The 22209-nt window shown below is 29.7% G+C and overlaps 2 protein-coding genes and 1 long non-coding RNA gene across 3 annotated transcripts; 1 reads left to right on the forward strand and 2 right to left on the reverse strand.

The window, feature by feature from the left end:
• Window positions 1-4581: 4581 nt before the first annotated feature.
• On the reverse strand, window positions 4582-5706 carry LOC113853145 (protein MKS1-like). The gene has a single exon (XM_027483619.1). It carries the CDS (start codon window positions 5690-5692, stop codon window positions 4934-4936), a length of 759 nt encoding a protein of 252 aa, XP_027339420.1. The 5' UTR covers window positions 5693-5706; the 3' UTR covers window positions 4582-4933.
• A 9025-nt stretch (window positions 5707-14731) lies between these two features.
• Window positions 14732-15311, reverse strand: LOC113853246. The gene is made up of 2 exons (XR_003502492.1): window positions 15170-15311; window positions 14732-14788 (listed from the first exon to the last, which is right to left on the reverse strand). It is a non-coding gene; the product is annotated as an uncharacterized LOC113853246 (long non-coding RNA).
• A 6019-nt stretch (window positions 15312-21330) lies between these two features.
• LOC113853082 (dof zinc finger protein DOF3.5-like) lies at window positions 21331-22209 on the forward strand. Its single transcript, XM_027483534.1, has one exon. It carries the CDS (start codon window positions 21331-21333, stop codon window positions 22207-22209), a length of 879 nt encoding a protein of 292 aa, XP_027339335.1.

Below are 22209 nucleotides of genomic sequence, written 5' to 3' on the forward strand. Positions count from 1 at the left end.
ATATAATAATAATAATACAGTCATAGGTGTGTTTGTGGAAAGAGATGATATCCAAGTTGCTTCAGGAGAGATGTGGTTCAAACTGACCTCCCAATCAGTTTTCAACACTACACTTCAGAGAGATTTTCTAGCATGTTTAACACTGATTTCTCGCAACTTCAACTGAAAAATGTCAAAACAAACTAATCTCACGGTAGATATCTAGAAGATAAGCTTAAAGTAATCACATTCCCTGTTCTAACTTGCATATATTCCGAATGCTAGACCATCATCAATTCTTTAAAACCCATACCTCTTCACTATGAAACAAGCACAATCATCGATCATCATTTGGGAGGTTTTCCTTAGTAGCACTGTCCCTGTTAAGTTTCAAAGGAACCAATGATGTTCACTAATCACAATCGAATGAATCGATATATATCATCACATGACTTGTAGGAAGATTTCAACCAAGGACCTTTTTAGTCTATCCAAAAACTTACGTAGCAGACTTCAGGTTTAAAGGGGGAATCCAGCCTGCTTCACAACAATTAACGTTGATTCGACATGCATGGATGGAAGCACTTGTAATTTAAGCTCGTGACTTGTCCTATATATATATGTGTGTGTGCACACGATTACATCAGCTGACCAGAAATTATTTTCATTCACAAAGGTTTTGGGTTAATCGTGAGTAAATTTCAATGCTTTATACATAGCTCTATGTAACTACTTATTTTGGGCCTAATTTTTTAAGCCTACCATCATTTTCACCTTCTTCAACTTTACTTTTGACTCTCCCCACTCTCTCAAGAGAACTACACTCTAAATTCCTAATTTCTTTCAATGACTTTGCAGCTACTCAGTGGCTTATGAATTTGAAATCACTTTGCCAAATCCATCTAGTATGTTTCATTCTGAAATCATTTTATCCCAAATCTCTATTTTTGTGAAATATTTTCTTGACCTTTGAAATTGCTTCACATTGAAATGTCACTTCATATTGGAGTTTCGCTTTGGTCTCGAAACAATTATAAGATTGTTCCAATCTTGTCAATGCTCTGAGCTCCAAGCTCATTGACTTTGCAGGAAAGGCCAATGATCACGAGTAATGTTTTGACTTTAAACCTCAGTTAACGTCAAAATTAACCATATAACTATCATTCTTAATTTTCTAACAAAAGAGAGAAAAATCATCCCTAATTAACTTCAAAATAAAAATACAAATTAATATATTAATTATACATTTATCATCATAAGTAAAATACAAAATTAGAAAACATTACATCCTCTTACATCCTCTTCTTATTCTCTAAAAATTTTCTCCCAAATATACTCTCACTGTTTTAGCCTGCTATGTTTTGTTTAAAAATTGTCTCCCAAACATATTCTAACTATTTTAGCTTGCTATCTTTTGTCGGTTGTAGAAAGATTATCCATATTTTACGCATAACATATAACGAATATTTCCCTTCTGATTATTATTCCCTTTATTTATCTATCATACTGGCTAGCTAGTTATTACGAACTTTACTCATACACCCAGTGCCGCGTTCATTTCAAATATCAATCAACTAGGTAAGTCTTTTGGTAAAAAAATCTGCATAAACATTTTGTTTTGGTAAACAACATTAGTTTTTTGTGGATACTACATATTGTAACTTTTAAAAATGGTTTGACATTTGAGTTTGTACTGAAGACTGAAGAGTGTGTAATATGAAGATAAATCTAAGCAAGTGTCATTTATCTTGTTGTATTTTATTTATATTAATATTTTGAAACTTTGCATGCAAGGAACTAGAATCCAAATCCTACTGTCACTTTGCTGCCATTCTATCGCAATGGATGATTCAACATCAACGAAACGAAAAAAGAAGTGAGGAGTTTCAAAATGTGCAATTCAAAACAAACAAATATTTGAGGTCTTCGTGTGTTAGGTTGATATATATATATATATATATATATATATACAAAGTTTTGGGACGCACTGGTCCAGCCTGTTTCTAATTGAAGCCAACCAAAATCCCACATCTACTTTCAATTATTTCTTCTTTTGAGCATTATAGCCATATTATAATGCCAGTTTCATCTTTGATGGCTTGTGTTTAATTACTTCCTAAACCTGCTTTTTTTTTTTTTTTTAATCTCTAACTGCTCCCATATCTTGCTGCAATTAATTAATTATAAAATACGCAGATATAAACAAACTTTGGTTGAGTTTTGTGTTTAACTTTTGACTTTGCGGGTCGAAATATAGCTAGTGGATGAATGTACGTCTCGTATGGAGAAAGGAAGAAGACATGTATTTTTCCTGCTTGGAAGTGCTAGTCACTTGTATTTCTAGAAGCTGAGTGAGTAAAAATGATTTGATTTTTTTTCCTTATAAAGTCAGATCCTAAAAGCCAGTGTGAAAACTAAATACTATTTGAAGTTTAACTACTTTAAAAACAAGTTATTTATAGTTTATAATAATGTCTATGCAAATATATGATCGATTAGGGGGCTCGGGCAAAAATGAAAAATATTCATAGGCACAAATGATTGTTGACATATCTGTAATAATAATTATATGCATGAACACCACATAGGCAACCTTTTTTTCTTCAGACGTTTCTGTCATTTTCGTTTTTATTAATTTCAATGATTTTGAATTGTTAAGTGCATGGTTGTTGTTGTTTTGCTTTTGCTATAAAGAAACTCTTTAAGACCATATGGCCATTTAAAACCTATATAAAATTTCAATACGGATTTTTTATGATTAAGTATGTGTTTGATTGTGATTTTCTTTTTCTGAAGAATAATTTTCAAAACTAAGTTTTAAAAGGGATAGAGAATAGAAAATGAGGCATCATGATAAATAAAAAAAATTCAAATATTCTGAATTTTTCAAAAAAAATTGAAAATAAATTGAGCTCACTTTAAAAAAAAAATCAAAATATTAATGTTGTTTGTTTTTAAAAAATAAAATATTTTAAAAAATGAGAAACAAACAAACCCTAAATTCTTAAAGTTGAATACAACATATTTCCAATCGGATGTCTTCCAAATTTAAGAGACCGATACTGGGAAGTGTTCTTTAGTCAATTTTTTTTTAAAATATTGAATTAACATATGTTTTTACATATAAAAAATTATAAAATATTTGATATCTGAATTATTTTCTCATTGCCTGGTTTTGTAATCATATGAATTCTTTTATTTATAATAGAAACAAACTAATAATTTTATTTCAAATTTTAAATCTACATTAACAAAAATTATCATTCTTTATTGTATAATTGATGAGATTAATAATTTCAAGGAACTAATTAAGTTTACATTAAAATTTTATTTTATTGTCATATTATTTATCTTTGTCATTCCTGATATAAGATTTCGTTTTATACATATATATTATTATAAATATTCCGTATAATAATGGTTAGTTGTTTAATGTTTCATCATTAACATTAGTTTTATTCTAACAGAAATTAAACTGTTAGTATAAATTTTATTTTATGCTAACAATATGTATAATAAATAATACTAACAACACGATACATCAATGATATATATTAATTTCATATACAAATGAAATTATGATAAGTTAATAAGATGTAATGTTAGCATAGGTAGACCAACAAAACTAATAATTTGACCACTTTATATGTGTTTTATAATTCTTATTTAAACTGTCATTTATGTTGTTAATTGATATACTGCTACTTTAAGTCAGATATAACTGTGTTCGAACAATCTAATTAAGAATAGAACTGGAAAGCAACCTTTAAAAATATGAATGTAACAATCAATTTACTTTTTAAAATTATCAAAAATGCATTTTAGTTTTTAAATATTAAATATTGATCATTTTAGTTCTTAATAGTTACCAGATGACGGTCATTTTAATTTTAAGATAACAAAAAATAAAGACTAAAATGACTATGCTTAATAATTTTGAATACAAATATAACATTTTTATGATCTTAATGACTAATTTAATATGTTACTCGTACAATTAATTATATCAATTTGAGGCGGGATTCTTTCTTGCGGTGACATGATCGTTCTTTTATAGAGAGATAAAAGTAATTTTCTTTTACAAATATTACCATGAGATCTGTTATCTTTATCTTTGTAAGATGACTCGCAGTGCCGATTATTAATCATATAACATATTTCGTTAACAACATGACTTAAGTAGAGAGGGTGTTTAGATATTTTAAATATATGGTTTTGAGCTTGATTTGAGATTCATGTGTATGGGGGAAAAAATTGGAAGGAATATTCGATTTAGCATCTGACAGAGATTAATTTTTCCCTTATCAGATAAGAGGATACAAAAAAAATATTAAAAAGCACGTTATTTTTTCCTAATGAATTTTGAATTTTGAATTTTGGTTTACTTATTTGTTTTGAGGGCTTAACACCTCTGCAGTCACCCCACATTATCAATCCCAAGTAATTGCATAACATGCATTAATGAAGCACCTAACTAGGCCGGCCATTTATGTCAAAATAAATAAATATATAGCTAAGTGCTGAAAAAGAAAAAGCGTGGTAGATGCTTGCGATGATCGAAGCTTATCAGAAAGTAAACATGTGATTCCGATCATACAAAGAAAGAATGGAATTTAATATAATTAGTGCCGATGTCTCAACTAACAAAATGCAATGTACAATACATGACAAAGAATGAGGTCAACGGTTAAGGTCATAACAAATATGAGCATAAATGGCCCAAAAATAAATCCAATTACGAAGTTTCCAAATTCCAGCTAAGTACTAACCACCGAAAGAGCAACAAACCAATTTCCACTTTGCCCCTTTTTTCTTAACATCCTCCGAAACTACACAACAACTCAACAAAGTAATCAAACCATACCCTAATTCGGATTCAAGTATATCCTTCTTCTGTATGATTGAAATTAACACTATAATGTAACTAAATTGAACAATAAAAGGCAAGAAATTATTAATCTAAGAAGTAGTTGAATAAGTCTATAGAGGGAGTATGAGGCGAAAGAAAGTTGAAATTGGAAGGGCTAGGCATGACGAAACCACCCTCCATAAAATTTCTGGTACTGTGAAGCACAGGACTCAAATCATGAAGGAAGCTAACCATGGATGGATCAGAAGAAGGAGGAGAGAAAAAATTGGAAGGAATGGGAGAGAGTGAAGCGGGTCCTGGAGACAAAATCCCTTGAAACATACTTTGTTGTCTTTCAACGCCATGACCCATAATCTCTATCCCTTCCACATCGCTTATTATATCACCACTTGGGAGAAGCTGTTTCTTTCCCATAGGGGACATGGCTTTCTCTATGGTGGCATAACGAGCCGCCGGAGATACCATTCCGTCGCCGGAGTTGAAAGGGTCGTTGGTATTGGACGGAGGTTCCGACGACGTTGAGGAGGAGCCAGTTAGGCGTTGAACGAGGTTCATGAAGTCACTTGGTGTGGTGTGGATTATCTTTGGAGAAACGGTGTAGATTATGATGGGTTGGCGCGGTGGAGGTTGGGGTTGGGAGGGTTGTGGTGCCAACGGTGGTTTCTTGATCTTGTGAGAGTCTTTGTGTATTCTCAGTGGAGTGGGACGTGGCCCTTGGAGTTCTCTTCTTGGTGATCTTCCTGTGGGAATGTCTGGGAATTCCATGTTGTTGTGATTTGAGGAGAAAGGGTGAAGAGTGAAGGAGGAGGAGGATGATGATGATGATGATGAGTGGACAAGCATAGTTATTCTAATTTAAACTTGGGAATATAAGGGCTGACATTAAACATATAAAGAGATCTGGTCAATGATGAAAGGGAATTATTTAATGAAAAAAATATACATTTTTGGGTTAAATTTGGCTTCTTCTTAGGTAAATATTTTTTATGAGGTTTTCATACCTACGGCCGGTTTCGTGATGTTATGGTTGTCTGAACGCGTCTGTGTAGAGTTGGAAAGGGTCCTGCTCCCTCATGATGTCATTGTACCTTGTGGTGACGTGGGTTATGGGCAAGTAAGGTGCTCTTGCGGAGTCCTGATATATGCAAGTGGATAAGTGTTGACTAGTTGAAAATGGCATATGTGCTATGTGTGGTTTGTATTATGTATCATTCATTGGGAGTTTTAAGACTCCAAGTACACCATCGTTTTTCTTCAACTAGAAATTCTCGTTTTGTGGATATTATGTGCCTTTTTCATTTCAGGTTACTTTGCGTATAGTTATTTGTTAGTATTTTATACGAAACTTATTGCACGTTTTACAATAGTAATTATTTTCTTTTAACAGAATTGATTAGTTCTATATACATGCCTGTGTCATATGATTAGTCAAATAATATTTAGCGATTAGTTACATTATTTTATTTTGTACAAGCTTATATATTATATTAAGCATTATCACATAGTTCTTTTATTTTATTAATTTATGGTTTTTATTATTTCATTTTTTCTGTATTTTCTGATTTTTGCATGCTTGATTAATTGTTTGCTACGGGAGGATAGAGTCACGAGGTTTAATTTGTGGAGGAACTTGGTGGCAAATGGAGTGAGTCACCTTCGAGTGGGATCCACTTTTCTTCCTTACCTGTTTGATTTCGTCTGAACTTCTATTTGTATACTGCGTCCAAATTAAGTCATAATGTTCTCTTATTGGTAATTGGAACTTGAAACAACAACGAAACAAACAAAATGAATTTTTTAAATTATTAAGTTCAGGTATTACATACGTTTATTATTACGTAGACAAAATATATAAATAGTCTCTTTTCACTCCTTAATAAACAAATAGTCTCTTCCTCAGGATGATCAATGAATTAAAGTAGTTTTCTTTTATAGTACCAAAGGCAACCGAGCGTCCTCTAATTAATATTTACCAATTTAAATATAAACTCAGGAAACGTTTTCTTCCAAATCAAGTTTCAGAATTTTAGAAAATGAATACTTGCGTGTATGTATAAATATTGATTTTTTTAATAAGATGAACGTCAATTTGAATTATGGCAAAATAGGACTCGATTCACGTTATTTAGAACATACTTCAGTCAATGTAACACGGCGTTTATTTTGGCTAAAATGTGTAGTTATGGTTTCTCACGCATAATAGTTAATTATTTGGGGGTACATTTAATTATAATCTTCGTTTAAATTGACGCTGGGTGGCGTTGCGAAATATCTTATTCAAACAGGAAAAATTAAAGGTAGTCTAGAAGTAATATTTTTAACGAAGGTATACAATAAAAAAATTATTAAATAAAATTTTAAACTTAATTCAACAGATTGATTGTATAATTGTGCAATTCATTAATATATTCTGATTCATGTGAAAGTGGCTTAAATCTCCTAAACTAAACATGTGATTTTAAGTTCAATTTTAAATTTTGTGTATAAAATAATCTTTGAAATTAAAGAAGGTGTTTTTGGTTTAGCATTTGATTGTATTTTAGGAAATTATTCTCTCCCCTTTATAAGGGAAGAATACTCTAAAAAAGCGAAAATAATTTGAGGGTAAGTTGCTCATTTTATATAATAATTTCTCATCAAAGAGACCCTTTGCTGACTGCAAAAAAAAATCTATAAAAAACCCAAATATAATAAAAAGAAGCTAAATTATTTTTGAAATATTTGAATTATATGTACATTTATAAATAATTAAGTAACATTATAAAATGAAATATAACTTTGTAATATGTGAAATATTATTTATCGAATATTATAGCACAGTACTGCATATGTTACATCTCTTAGATCTTCTCTGACTGGTCCCTTTACGGGGTCATCTAATCATTTACAAGCATTGTATGATACAATAGGCTGCACTGCAACTTTAAGGCTCGTGGAAAAGTCTCGTTTTGACGGCAAAATGGGAAGCAGCACCCTTTGACTCTTGCATTTATAACGCATACATAATACATCTAATGTAGCCTACACGTTTTGCGTAAGACTTCAAGGTGTTAAATAGGTTCACGAATATATACCCTTTATTTCTCTTCTATTAAATCAAGGTTACCCGAGATTCTTTGCCTTTGGTAAATAACATCCTCGTCATATTGTGCGCAAGACTATTTTTGTGTATTGTTTATGCACAACTCACTCGTATATACCCGTGTAATTTGTGAGATTTTTATTCTATTAAATTTTGAACAAATGTGAACTAATTAGCATTCACTTTTATTGTTATATATCATTTTTTATGGAAGAAACTTTTTGGGTCTAACTTTTTTTACGGAAGAAACTGTTGTAATATGTGTATAATTTTTTTGAACAATTTAAGATTTTAAAAAAAAAAAGCTAATAAGCAACGAACATTAAAGGCATTTTTAGTTCCTACGTTTATCATTAAGACTCAGGTTGTTCTCAGAAATGTTTAATACTTAATAAATGAATCAGTAAAAAGAGTCATTTGTGGATCATCTGAACAATATCAGTGTTAGTGATTCTCGCTTCAATACGTCATCAATACAACTTTTATATAAATCAACGAATGGCCAAGTAAAGAAGACATCTTCTCCCTTTAATTTTTTTTGCATTACTTCTTGACCGTTATTTCTCTGTATTAGTTTCGCCATCAAAAGTCGTGTATCAAGCTTGAAGTTATTTTCCTTAGAGGAGAAAGAGGGAGGAGAATAGATTTTCTTATGTAGTCTTATTGAAATTTTATATTCATTTTTACTTTTAAATAATAAATAATCCACTACTTAATATATATTAAGAGAGATACAAAATTTCAATATAATTTTACAATGTGTAAATTTCACAGTAAATACTTTGTATTAATATAAATTTTATAAATATAATTAAAATAGTAGAATTTGTTTTATTCAACTATAATTTTTGAGTCAGAAGAATATAATTAAAGCGAATACTCTTTTAATATATATGTGAGTAACTTAAGAAAACCTAATTAGATACGATTTAGGCTTCTAGATGATGGATGGATCTACTAGGAAAGAACATTACCGGCTGCTGCCTTCTACAGAGTTACCCTGCATTGCAATCATTCTTACTCCAACAGTCAACGTAGGAGCTTCGAGCAATAGTCAAGAGACTCAGGGACCACATCGGACTCCAATACATGTTAGAGGACATGGTCATGCGAGAAATGCTGAAACGGTCTCTCTCTCTCATGCGTCACTCCAGAAAGAGTAACATTTTAATTCCGAACTGAAAAACACAATCAGTATCGGCAAGGTAAGGCATGTCTCAAGAGTTAAATTTTTAAAAATTAATGAAATGAAGAGATATTAATCAAAAATAAAAAATCATCTTATATTCTTTTTCTATCTCCGAAAGTTGTGATTTACTGAATCTGCATGCCATGTTTGAAAGTTGGATATATTAATCCCACCTTATGACTATGGTAACTTTTCTCGTCTCACATGAATGACATCTCAACCAAACCTCATGACTAACCTTATTGAAGTTGTCAATGAACCGAACTAATCAACATGCAATCAATCCTGAAACGAAACAAGTAGCTTTTAAACATTTATTTGACTTTGATTTTCTGCCTAAGGGATGAATGTCAATGAAATATATAACTAAAGATGATTGCGACATTGGAACAAGGTTCCACGTTTTTTTAAATTAAAAAGAGAGCTCATTGGGAAACGAAATGAATAAAAGGACCAAAAAACGGAAAAAGACAAAATTAGAATCTTTTAGATTTTGTTTGCTATTTTTTAATTAAAATTAAAATTAAAATTTCATCCTAGTGGCTGATAATTTTAAACAATAACATTTTAATTGAAAAAGAATACTTAAAAAATTCCACTTAAAATTTGTTAAAACGAAATTCATAATTAAACCACATGAGAATATTAACAACTCTGTTAGGAACATGCATGGTGCTTCCACTAACTCAGTTTTTCGGAACCTTCTGACGACGGACCATGATCTTCTCATTTTTCCTGCATTCATCATCCAATGGCTCATTTTTTACATTAATTAATTTTATTAAAATAAAATAGATTTATAACTGGGTGAATACTTGACTCCAGGAGATCCATATACTCTGATGATAGACTATTCCAAGGATTTTATTTTGAAAATAAAATGCGTTTGGTATTTCAAGATGAAAAATAGACAATAACCATTGCCCAGCTGCATGTTTAAAGATACAATTATGAATCATAATTATTTAAACACTATTATTACTTATTTTACATTTTTTGTGTCTTTTTATTTCTATCATTCAATTGCATTATATCACCAATTACATTTTTTTTCTCTTTTTGGCTGTGAACATCTTCGTGGCTATCCGTAAAACATTTTCCTTAAAGATAAGTTATAAAAAGCACAGAAAAGACAATAAATAACTACGATTTTTTTACAAAAAAAAAATATCAATAATGGATTTTTAAAACATATATTCTTTAATATATTTTTTTATGATTGGTCATGTTTTTAAAAATGTTAAAAATACTTGCTTGATATTATTTTTTAAATACTGGTATCTTTTGTTCTGATCAACTAAAGAAAAAGTAGTTTTTTTTTTTCAACATACTATCTTTTATATTTGGTCTTTAAGACTTTAACTCAATTAAGCTCTGTACCGGTTAGGTAAAGCCTGATAATGGCCCAATCTGTTTATCATTCCAAAATTGAAATATTGATAGGGCCTATTATGCATTGTGGCCCAGGAAAAATAAAAAGGCTTATCAAAGTCTACAATTTAATTTGTGTTCCCTCTACCGTAATATTTAGTAAATAAGTTAAGGCTTAAATTTTTAAAAGATATATTTAATTAAAAATAATAATATTTATGTATTGGAATTTTTTTTCCCTTGAATGCCTCCTTAAGCGACATTGCAATGGCATCGGATGAGAAAGAAGAAATTGTCAGCATGCCTCTACCACCACATTTTTCATTGTCGAAGGCAAGTTGTGTCACACCAAATTCTTCTCTCAAATAATAACTTATATTAGTCCAACATCTTCCTTGTGAATACCTTTTTCTTTTATCTCCCAGGATTACCTCAAAAAATTTTTTTAAAAAAATTTAAAAAATAAAATAAAATTGTTTTACAGAAAAATGGAAACTTTTGGAAAAAACAAGTTTAGCTCACAGAAACAGAAATCTGCAGTATGCAGGCTCATACCCAGCATCAAAAACTGATTTAAGCATAAAAAAGAAAAAAACTCAGATTTTTGGCATTTTGTAAAAACCATAAATGAACCCAATATAAAATCTCAAGCAAGAGATGCGGTGAGGGGGATTTTTTTTCGGAGGAAGAAAGCAAAAAATTTTGAGAGAGAGAGAGAGAAAAAATTTTAAGAGAGGAAACAACAAACTCTTGAAAATAATCCAAGAAGAAGAAAGGGATAAAAGAAGAGACCAACCATTAACCTCATTCTCTTCATTTTGGTTTAGATCGGGAACGTTTGCTAACTGTATTTAAGGTATTTTTCTCCTTCTTTTCTCCTTTCTTTTTGCTTTGCATACGAAAGTTATCTTGCTCTAGTCGAAACTCTGGTAGACTCTTATAAAAATGAACTTAGGAATAGGAACTAAATGATACAAACATAAAGCTATTCATCCCGAACCGCTTCATAACGTTTCATATCCCATGGTTATCTTTTATATATATTATAATTAAAATAAAGTTGAAAGGACCTCTCGACGCATTGAATGTCGAGAGGAATGAGTGCTTGTACCACTGCACTATTCAAAATTGAATTCCAATGCAATATTCAGCGCTTTTTTTTTTTATTCATCATTATATTATGTTAAATATGTTATTGCTTTTTATTTATTTGGGTTTTGGGCTCGATAGCTCACACTTTAAAAAAAAAAACAAATCATTTTAGGTTTTTTTTTTAGCTTATTTTTTATATACATATATATATTTTTGTTTTGATTATTATTTTTGTTTTAACTTATTTCAGTAAAATTAGTCTATTATCTTTTTTTTATATATATACCTTTAAATTCAATTTACTTTATTTTACGTTACTTTTATAATATTAGCATTTATTTTAATATTTTATTTGATTTTTATTTCCACTTGTAAAAGGTGTTTCTCTTCATAAAAAAATTAAATAAAAAATAAATACAGCAAATTACTTTTTATAATTCTTGGATTTTTTTTAATATCTATTTCATTATTTATTCATTATTATTGTACCATTATTCTTCTTTGTTATTTTGTGTAGATTTAGAATGTAATTTGATATACATGTCTTGTTTCTATTTGTTTTGATGAATGACTTATGTTTCTTATTTTTATCTTTTTGTTGTATAATCAATAATTTAAATAATAATATAATTGCATCAATTTATAATACTAACGTATAGCTTCTCTATCGTCATGTATTATAAATTGATAAAGTCTATGTGTGCCTACGTTACCAAGACTTTATGCAATATTAATTTATCATGTATTATCTTAAATTAATTAGTTAACCACTTTAATAATAAATCAAAGTATATTTTCCTTCTAATTACTAACTTACTTACGAATCAATCAACTAATTTAAATCTAAATTGTTTTATTAATAAAATAATTTATAATGCTAATGTGTAGTGACTCTACCTTTATACACCGTAAATTGTTAGAACCTACGTGTACCAAGTTACCTTAGATTTTATATAACATAAATTTATCAAACAAAGTTTTAATTTTTATTATTATTATTAAATATTTTTTTAATCAATTGAAATTTATTTATTCATTTCATTAAATGAAATTAATTTCATATTTTAAAATTTCTTGAATCATATTTCTAATTTTAACAAATTAAATAATAAATCATTTCCCCATTTTTATTATATGATATAATCTTTTATAACGTCGATGTGTGATTTACATTGCCTTCGATTATCCAAAAATTATAAGAGATTAACGTATAGCTTACGCTATCTTTAATTCTCTTTCAGCATTGATCATAATCAAAATTCAAATTCAAATACTTGATTTACGAATATAGATATTTTAACGATTTGCAATATAGTTGTGTGATCTTTCTTCATTTTCTGTATTGTTTTCTCGTAGGGTACATGTATAACTGTATTATCTTGTATCCTAAACATTATAATTTTACGAAAATGATTTTAATTTTAAAATAAATTTTTCTTTTAATAAACTTAATTATAATCAACTAATTTCATAATTTTTAGATAGAACTACGTGGCTTTGAGTTCCCCATTGCACCCGGGGATACGTAGGAGCGGGAACCGAACCCGTCAAGTCAAAATAATTTTTAAAATAACCCAAATAATATTTCAATAAATAATATTTCTTCTTCTAAAATAAAATAATTAATGTTTAGGGGCTAAATAAATATTTTTCAAAATTAGAATGAATTTGCACAATTAATTTTAGGTAACCGTTTTTAAACGGACGTTGTAGGGTGCTAATACCTTCCCTACACGTAAATGACTCCCAAACTCATTTTTGGTTTCAAAGATCGTATTATATTTAAGTTTTTCCAAGGTTTTTCTTAAAATAAACTTTGGTGGGGACTCCTCTGATACTTTTTAAAAAAATGTTTTTCGCCGTACTGTTGTGACCGCCCGGTTGCGACATTCCTATATAGAAAATCCCATTGTAAGTAAGATAATTAAGGGTGAGCATGATTTAGGATCATGTAAAATTAAATTTAATCCATTTGAAATCATTTACATGGATTAATTCAACCTTAAAATCAAACTACTTTTATCTTAATCTCACGTCAAACTACTTTTAACTACTTATATTTAGTTTTCTTAATTTTTAATAATTTAAATTACATCTCTTACTTTAAAATTTTATCCAAAAATTAATAAAAATATAATATAGGTGTAATATATTATTGATTTATATAAGTTATTGAAGAAAAATATATAAAATATTTAAATAAAAATAATAAATAACATGTATAAAATATAATAAAAACTTTTTTATTTAATTATTTTATATTTTTTTAGAAATGTATACAAATTAATGATATATTTTATCTTTATTATATTTTTATTATTCATTAAATACAATTTTAGATGGGGTGATTAATTTAAATAATTACAAAAAATTATGAAGAATAAATATAAATAATTAAAATTAAAGGAACTACAATTACTCATAAGTTAAAATATAATAACTTAAGCATAAATAATATCAAACTATAAGAAATAGAGAAGTGATAGAAAAATAATCAGTTATCAATTAAAATTTATGAAAAATTATAAAAGTAATGATATTGCATATTAGAGCATGTGTTACTAATATTCCTACTAAATTAAATTTAAAGACAGACTATATATATAAATTCATAATATAACATGTTCATAAAGTAGCCGAGGGAAATGTGTAAATGTATAATTAAAATTGAATATACAGGTTCATGATCTATCTGTATTTAATTTCCCCTTTTCAAATAAATCGAGACTAAATTCTACAGATTGTAGTCAGCATAAGTAAGAGAATCAGTTTCGGTTGCCTGTCTCATATTTGTATTAATTCTTTACATGAAGTTTCAGTCAGAATACAAGTTTACAATTTGTGTGCCTCTGATTATTCTCACCTTCTTGGTGGTTTTTCTTCTTTTCTTGTGTTAAAGAACTTCATGTGCTTCAAACATGGATCCAAATTATAATATCTCACAGAATTCAAGAGAAATAAAATGAATAAAGAAAAAAAAAAGGGTATAAAGTTAAGGAAAGGAACTTTATTATAATTTTTTATTTGATAAGCACAGCGAAATCACACAATATCACTGGATACAACTTAAAAGACCGTACATTTTTGTCATCATAAAGACGATTTAGTTATAAGCAACAGCCCTAACTAGTTTGCTTTCATTATTTTCACTTATGTTAGTTGTATCCTCCACGCCCTGTAGTATTGTATTGAAGAACCCTTCGCCCTGCATATTTTTATGAAAATAGTTATAAGTCAAATGTATCATGAAAAGAAGCAATAAATTTTGAAAAATTAATTTTGATGCTGCATGTATATGACATATCCCCATATATATATATATATATATATATACACACACACACACAGAGAGAGAGAGAGAGAGATGCATAGAATGGAGTTTATTATTTAAAAGCTTTCGAATCAAATATCACTAAATTGAACTGAATTCAAGCTAGATAACAATTCCATTTAAATTAAACTTGAAAGCAGTATAAAATATTAGGAGAGAAAAAACTGAGTCACTTGCATACTTAGTTAAAAGTATTGCTTAATCAATAAAAGCAACAATAATTGGTGTTTAAACAAAGTTAAAAAAAATACTAACCGAGGCTGACTTCGGCAACTGAACCATGAAACACCTCAGCAGTGACATGCAGAGAGGACATGTGCAGCATCAAAGCAACAAAAATTGTTATCATAATGAAGGAGATGTGCTGAGATAACGCCATTTCCAAAATAACGTTCAATGACACAGATGAGGAGTAGTGTTGCTACCTGCTGCCAAATTACTTATTTACATTGGGAGCTGCATGGGAAGGTATCTTACAAGAATATTTAACAAATTAATATAGTTGGTACTTGGTAGGCTAGTTACATGTTTAAATTTTAAGTGATGCCGGTCAATTAATCTTGTTTTTGTAATGTCGGTCAATCTCATCTTTGCAATGTCAATCACAAATGCATCATATGATGATTATAAAAGTATGCTTTAATTGACCAGATTTATAATTCCTTCAATTATTGAAAAGGATAATTAAAAATGGGCCTAGTTTATATAAGTTTTGTAGATTACAAAAAAATAAAAAATCGGTATTTTAAATAGGTTTAAAATAGATCTTAATATTTAACAATTTTTTATTTAATAATAAATAACATTATTTTGAGTAATAATGCCCGATATAAATCATTTTTAAAAACTTGATTTAGCATTTTCAAAGGTTTCAACTTGATTGCAAGTATGTTTAAAAGTCTATTTTATCGAAGGTCTTTTAAATAGGTATAGTGGAACTTACTTCTAAATAAATTAATAGATCAATGCTTATATATAAACCAAAATACTTAAGCTTTTAAATTAATAAATATATAACATCAAAATATTTCAATAATAATAATTAATAATAACAAAAGTAATATGTTTATTTAAATAACCGAGCTCATAAGTTAAAAAGATTGTTTCTAGACTTTTTAATGCATTGAATCTTGACTTTCTTTAAGTAAATATACTTTTTTAAAAAATTAGTCTGATATATTTAACAAATAGGTTTGACCTTATCTACATTCAGACCGCAACAAGTAATTTGACTTATTTAGTAATTTTTCTTTCAGACTTTTTTATTTATGATTATTAATTGGTTTGGTGTCAAAGCAGGTTACTTGTTTTTAAGTTAGGATTATATTTTTGCATGGGCAACTTCAATTTTGAATTTCCAGTCAGCAAATCTCTTAGATTAATAATTGCAATATGCAAGTATCAATTGTGATTCTTATTTATAACAAAAAAGATGGTTATTTAATAATATCATATAAATTTTATTTTTTTTAATAAAAGAGACTAAATAGCTAAAAAAAACAAAAACAAACTACACAAAACTTCTAAAAGACCCTGTGCCTAGAATATCATGGCACAAAAAAGGAAGCTGGTTGGCCTCCCTACAAATATCCTACAATCTAATATGTTATATTACCATTAATCAAACTCCTAATTTCATGAACCCCTAAATCAAAGCGTGAGAGTAAGATTGGACATTATGGATGAGCCCAACAACTTGTTTGCAATCACTTTTGATCCAAATTAGCTAATAGCCTTTGTTTAGGACTAACTAATCCCCATAACATATGCTCCATAGCTCAGTTTCTAATGGGAGCAAGGGTTTATTTTCTTGCTAAAACTAATTAGAAACTGTCCTTTGGTATCACTAATTAATCCTCCATAGGCAGCTTCGTCATTCAATCTAAACACAGCTTCATCCACATTACGCCTCACTTCTTTATTTCATGGTGAAACTATATTTATATTAATAAAGCAAATTTATAAATTGTATACAATTTTATTGAAGTTATATTTTAAGATAGATTATGGTACATTATAGTGGTCAAGATGACTTATTTCCTAATTACAAGTGGCCTGATATCAAGTGACGGCAAATTGACGCACTCCGAAGGTCTTTGAGGAGCAGTATTATTATGAGAAACATTTTAATACTAAAGTTTGTGAAGGTTTCACAAATATTAATGTTTTAGGGTTATAGGAAGGCGTATAGAGTCTTTCTAATATTATATATATATATATATATATATATATAAAATTCTCAATGAAATAATAAATTATATCTCGTTAGATTTAATTTAAATGAAAAATTCAGATTGAATGTAAAAATTTATAGAATTATACCTGTAAGAAGATCATTTTTCTATATATATATATAAGGATATTTCAAGTAAAAGATAGATATTAACAGTAGTCTTTAATAAAAAAAAGAAAAGAAAATGAGCCGTGAGGTAATAACAAGCTCTTTATTTAATATAATAGTCATTATTAATACTTCTCATATCTCATAATAACAATTCTTCTCATTTGATATGTCCATATATATATATATATAAAGTTGAGGTGAATTTATCTTTATTTACACATAACAGTCGTTTTTATAAAAAACATGTTAAACATTATTATGTGTGTGGTGCGTCCAATAAAACTGTCTATATATCAGGAATATTAGTGGCACTTAGGGTGGTGACTTGGGTAAAGTGGTTCCAATGGAGGTGTACTCAAAGCATTCCGATAGTGGACAGTTGGACATACGATTGCGGTCAACAAATAACCTCAAAGAGTTGTCTCCCTTGCATCAGCTTCAAAAATAAATGGAGTAAGGTGATCTTTGACCAAGATCACGTGCTCCATTCAGGATCAGATTATAAGTAATTAAAAATTAATTTTTTTAATATTTTGTTTTTTCTCTTCTACCTAATTGAAGTAGCTTTACGGTTTAGTATTACCAACATCTAATTTTATACATATGATAAAAGGTGGTTGATATTTTATGTTAATATAGCATCATCAAATCAAGACTTTGGCAAACAACCAGGAATTACACTGATCTTGCATGCGCAAGCGCAATCTCCAAAAAGTACTCTCAGACTTGGTTCAAAATATTTTTTTTTTAATAAAACTAAAGTTAAACAATTATTATTTTTTATTTTTAATTGAATATTTGTAAAATTTATGCATATAGAAAATAAAAAAATGATATCAGAGATAATTATATAAAATATTGATTAGTTGATATCTAAATAATAGAACTGTAGCTTAAAAGATTTAACCCCATGTGGAACAAAGAAATGAGCACAAAGGTCAATCGGACCAAAACTGAGTGTTACACTGGAAAGAGTTTTCTAACTTCAATTTTTTTAAATTCAATTTAAGTATTTAAAAGTAATATTTTTTATTAAAAATGTATATTTATTTATTAAAGATATAAAAGCATAATATATTTTTAATTTTTTTTATTATTTTTAGTTAGTTAAATTTAATTCTAAAGATTAATGTTATGTTTGGATCTAATAAAAAATGAGTAAAAAAAGAAGAAGAAAATAATATATTAAGAAAGAAATATACGAGAAATAAGATAAAAATAATATGTTGTTTAAATGGATAAAAATAAAAAACACACCATTGAAAAAAAATTACTTTGCATTTTTTGGATAAATATAAAGAGTAAAAAATATATATTTATGCGATTTTTTTAAAATTCAATAAAATTTTATTTTAAGAAAAAATTTAAAATTTTAATTGATATTTTTATTAATTATGTAATTTTTGAATATTTTATATTATTTTAAAAATTATTTTCAATAAAATATAAAAAATAAAAGATCTCATTACTTTTTTCAAACAAAATCTCACCATTTTTTTGGGAGAAAATAAATAAATATTCCTTTATACTCATATAAAATAAAATATTTATAGCACTATTCCTATAGTTTCATAATCGTCCCTCTTAAAACTTTCTCAGTAAAAAAATTAATAATGATATTACTTTTAGACAGGTCTTCTCTTATATATATAATACACTTATTTTCTCTAATATTTTGTTTATACTTTTATTGCATTTCTTTATTTTTTTTAATGACATTATTTACTACATATTTTTTACTTGTGTTAAAACTTTTTATGTTTCTTCTTTAGCGTGTAAAAATACGGTTGTTTTCAGGAAGTTGTTGGCTATATCGCAACCACCAGGTCTAGAGTGCCCATAGGCCATTGGGACATAGAGAATCGCGCACCGCTCTGTGATCTGTCATCTACAATCATGGTGGCTTTATTTCTACTCTTTCTGGTTTTTGAACTTCAACATTAATCAACATACCCAAAGCACATGTGCCACCTACATACCATTGTACTTAATTAACGGGTGCATGGCGCTCGCTCATTAATTTGTTGGTGCATGCACATTCATTATACATGCATGGTTAATTGAAACATTTATACAGATATAGTATTCGTATTGATCAGGTTAGAGCAAGTAAAGTATGAACTGTTATTTGATTTATTTGAAAATCGATCGTTAGCTATGTTAGATTTCATAAACTAGTTAAAACTTTACCGAAACATATAAAACAAAACAAATATGGGAACGAGTTTGAGACGTGGAAGCCACTGATCCTCAACCATGAATACGTATGATGGCATCTTTCGTGAAAGCAACGTTAAACCCCCACGTGCCTCGAATGTTCCCTTTAGATCGAATCTCCACTCTTATGACTGCTACCTTTAGCTGCACCGTGCTCTCATTATGTTCCTTTGATGTGACATTAATTCGCTTCTAACCTAATTGTATTTTAAATCCATATATAGCAGCTCCATATAAGTATGCATGGCTAGCTATAGCATGAGTTATGGTAAATGGAAGCTCTCCAATTATACATTTCTAGTTGAGAAATTTTATTCTTATTCATTATTTTTAGAACTGAAAAAAGAGATACGAAGAGTAAATTAACAATAAGTATGAGATAAAATAAGTAATGCAATACAAAAGAAATATTGTAGGAATAAAATAACTTTTTTGTAACTATGTACTTGTTAATCTCAACTTGGTGGTCATAGGACGAGAGTGAGGATTTATATTTTTAGAAAAGGTGATACAATATATGACTTTGGAGTCTTGGACAAATAAAACGATGAGCCAAAATCCTAATGCCACAGGCTCTAAAACAGAAGCCTCAGATAAGTATTTAGTTGATCAGAAGGTTGAATAAGCAATTAATTAGACTTATTTTCCCGAACTAATGTTTAAGAGATGAAAACAAAAGATTATGTTATTGTTTAGGTTGAATGATTGGATCCTTTGAAGGAAGGTGCTACAATTCCTCACTTATTTGGAGTCAATGAACTGGGAAATTCAGTGGAGGGGAAGTCAATAGGTTGACCGGTATAAGGTTGATGACATAAACAAAAAAGAATTCACATAATTGCGACGAAATCCATGGTCATTTGGGGATTTAACCTTAATAAAGAATCAGATTAAGGATGGAAGATGTGCCACGTATCCCCGCTAAGCACGTGCTGATGCTTCGATCAGTTCCATGCCCGCAACGCTAGCCTTCCATGATGTGTATATGCTGTATATAGTATATATGTGAAACTTCATCCATAAACCGTAATTCCCTCCTCCGCATACAGTACACTGCATTGTCTCACATTCTCTTGCCGACCTTTATTGCCCTCATATACTTATGCACCCAAATGACGCATTTGCCCCCGTCCTTCTGCATTTGGAAATGCAGTGTTGATTTTAACCAAGATATGTATGAATCTTCCACCATTTTACATTTTGACCACAACACTCTGAAATAAGGCATTATTCTTGGGTCATACACTGATACAAATATACTAATTAGCAATCACTCAAATATTTAATCAATTTATCTACAATAGCATACACTTTTCTAGTTTTGAAACTTATGCAAAAATTCTTGAACTTTTTCCTTAATCAAACTTAAGAGGAAGCCATGCATCAAGTTAACTGGAATGCAATTGTTCATAGTTTAAAGGAATACTTGATTTCGAAAACTTGTTATGTATGAGTTTTGAACATAATATAAACATGTTATGTGTGACATGGGCAATTGGTAATTTCAGATAACTTGACGAGTGGAGAAGCAATGCTTTGACTTATGAACCTCACAATGACAAAGAAGCCCGAATGAAGAAAAGGCACGCGAGGGAATGAGACACGCCCCATCCGCCTATGAAACAGCACACCATAACATGAAACTCACATCAACATCACAAACTCACACACTAACACATGCACACCCTTCCTTAATATTAACGATTCCCCAACCGCCCACGTTCCTCTCCACGATTTCCCCCACACATATATTCACACATGCTCTCGCTTACTCCGAAGCCCCCACCCACCCCCCCGCGCTCTCTCTCTCTCTCTCTCACACACACACAATTCCCATTTCACCATATCCAAATAAATGTTCCCACAAATACACAGCATTATTAGCGGTTCTCAGCTAGAGCGTATGTTGCATCAGCTTCCATTGCCGACCCCAATGGAACGATCAACTTCAAGGTGGAAACCAAGTCTTGAGGTAGCACCCAATTGTCCTCGTTGTGCTTCCACCAACACCAAATTCTGCTACTACAACAACTATAGCTTGTCACAACCCAGATATTTCTGCAAAGGTTGCAGGCGTTACTGGACCAAAGGTGGCTCTCTCCGCAACGTTCCCGTCGGTGGTGGCTGCCGCAAAAACCGCCGCGGAAAGTCCTCGAGGCACCACCAAAGCGACAGCGTTTCCATGAATAGCTCTGTTTCTGAGGACAGAGAATCATCAATTTGTAATGGCCAAACCAATGGTTCACGTGACATAGACATGGCTCTCGTGTTCGCCAAATTCTTGAACCAAAAACCCAGTGAGGAACCCGAGAGTGAAGGTAGCAATGGGTCATCGTCTTCCAACAATTACTTTAGATTTGAAACTGAGAATGATACGGTAATCCAAAATAAACCTTTATCTGATCCCATTATGGACCCTGCAATGCTAACAATTGAGAATTTTGGAGCTGAGGAATTGAGTTTTAGTGGGATTGATGAGTTAGAGGGGTTTCTGGGTGGTGATGAAAATGTTCTGTGGGGTGATGATGCTACGGTTACCGTTTCCTCTTCCATTACTTGGGAACCACCCGTTATGCAATTGCAGGAGTTGGAATACTCCATGCCGTTAAATGAGGATGGTCAATTGTTACCCATTAGTTCTTCATCTGCAATGAATTCGATTAGCAACGGTTGGAGTACTTGGAGTTCCTTTGATATTTCAACCATGCAGCAAGTTTTCGAGTCAAGACCTTAA

Source organism: Abrus precatorius, unplaced genomic scaffold (assembly GCF_003935025.1).
Source record: "Abrus precatorius isolate BTA unplaced genomic scaffold, Abrus_2018 Scaffold10, whole genome shotgun sequence".
NCBI lineage: Eukaryota > Viridiplantae > Streptophyta > Magnoliopsida > Fabales > Fabaceae > Abrus > Abrus precatorius.